The sequence below is a fragment of the Haliaeetus leucocephalus genome, unplaced genomic scaffold (assembly GCF_000737465.1).
Source record: "Haliaeetus leucocephalus isolate CR32 unplaced genomic scaffold, Haliaeetus_leucocephalus-4.0 Scaffold169, whole genome shotgun sequence".
Lineage (NCBI taxonomy): Eukaryota > Metazoa > Chordata > Aves > Accipitriformes > Accipitridae > Haliaeetus > Haliaeetus leucocephalus.
In genome coordinates, this window is record NW_010972605.1 from 1,212,451 (window position 1) to 1,213,804 (window position 1,354).

Here is a 1,354-nt window from a genome sequence, read left to right on the forward strand (position 1 = left end):
CTGTTACAGCTATGCTACTGTGATGGGCTGTTTTATGCTGATAAAATCCCTGTTAATGTCTCTTCCAAAGCTGGTTTTGGGACCTGGAAGAGAGTGATATTGACAATGAGCTTTGTGCCCATCAAAACTAGAGAAACGCTTAGAATTTAAGCTTATATTTTTAAGATGCCAAAGATCGGCACATCTCTCCTTAAAGGGTCGCTGTTTTAAGGGATTATCATAAAGGCTGCCACTTTACTACACAATGACTCATACTAAATAACTATGGTGAGGCATATTTTGTGTGTAAAGTAGATAAAACTCATTCTGTCTGGGCACACAGGAAGGGAGGGGAAACGAGAGGTGTTGTTTAACCCATGAGCAACTCCATGAACCTGCCTCACCTGGGAACCTTGGGCAGTAACTGCACAGTGCAACCACAGGTCACAATTTCTTCCATCGCTGCCATTTTTGCAGGGTTGTCAGGAGCCCTAAGGTGTTCCTCAGCTGTGCTGTAGCTTGTTCCTGGCATCCCACCGTTGTCTCAGTCCTTCCACCTCCAAGCTGGAGGAAGAGTTATCTACTCCTGGCTGTTAGGGGACTCTGGCCCTTCTTCTGCAGCTTCTGTAGTGGACATTCTTGTAGATGTCCGCCTACAGCTCTTGATCAGAAAAATCAGGTCCCTTATGAATGAGGAGTGGGCCCCCATGCCCTGCAAACTTGTGACACTTAGGACCTTGTCCCTGGCCCACACTACCAGTTCCTCCCAAAATGGCATGGAGTGACATACCCTTACTCCTAGGTACGCAAGTGCCCAAGGAAAAGCAATTAATACCATAACCACAGCAAACTGGAGTTTCAGTGTTAAGTGTCATGATTTATTAATGCAGTTCTATCTTGCATGTTTGTATTTCTAAGTTTTCCTGTTTGGACAACTGTTCAGACTGTTTGGACTGAAAACGAAAGTTTCTGGCATGATAATGAAATGACTCAAAAATGTAGGTTTTCTGATGCAGTAGATAATCTGATTTTTGTTCCAGTGCTTGAAACATTAGGTTGGAGGTAGGCACTAGAATACAAACAGCATTAGCAGTTACAGTCAGCACATTTGCATTTTAATGAAAACTGGCTGGCTGGCTGGGTCCAAAGGGTTGTGGTGAATGGAGTTAAATCCAGTTGGTGGCAGGTCACAAGTGGTGTTCCCCAGGGCTTGGTGTTGGGCCCCGTTCTGTTTAATATCTTCATCAATGATCTGGATGAGGGGATCGAGTGCTCCCTCAGTAAGTTTACAGATGACACCAACTTGGGCGGGAGTGTTGATCTGCTCGAGGGTAGGGAGGCTCTACAGAGGGATCTGGATAAGCTGGATCGATGG

General features: G+C 45.3%; 1 protein-coding gene across 1 annotated transcript in view; it reads left to right on the forward strand.

Annotated features, from left to right (window-relative positions):
* Positions 1–750: 750 nt before the first annotated feature.
* ITGA2 (integrin, alpha 2 (CD49B, alpha 2 subunit of VLA-2 receptor)) overlaps positions 751–1,354 on the forward strand; it is a 51,386-nt gene continuing 50,782 nt past the window's right edge. Inside the window, exon 1 of the mRNA XM_010563544.1 lies at positions 751–781. Coding sequence (XP_010561846.1) covers positions 751–781 — 31 coding nt within the window. The remainder of the gene's footprint in view (positions 782–1,354) is intronic.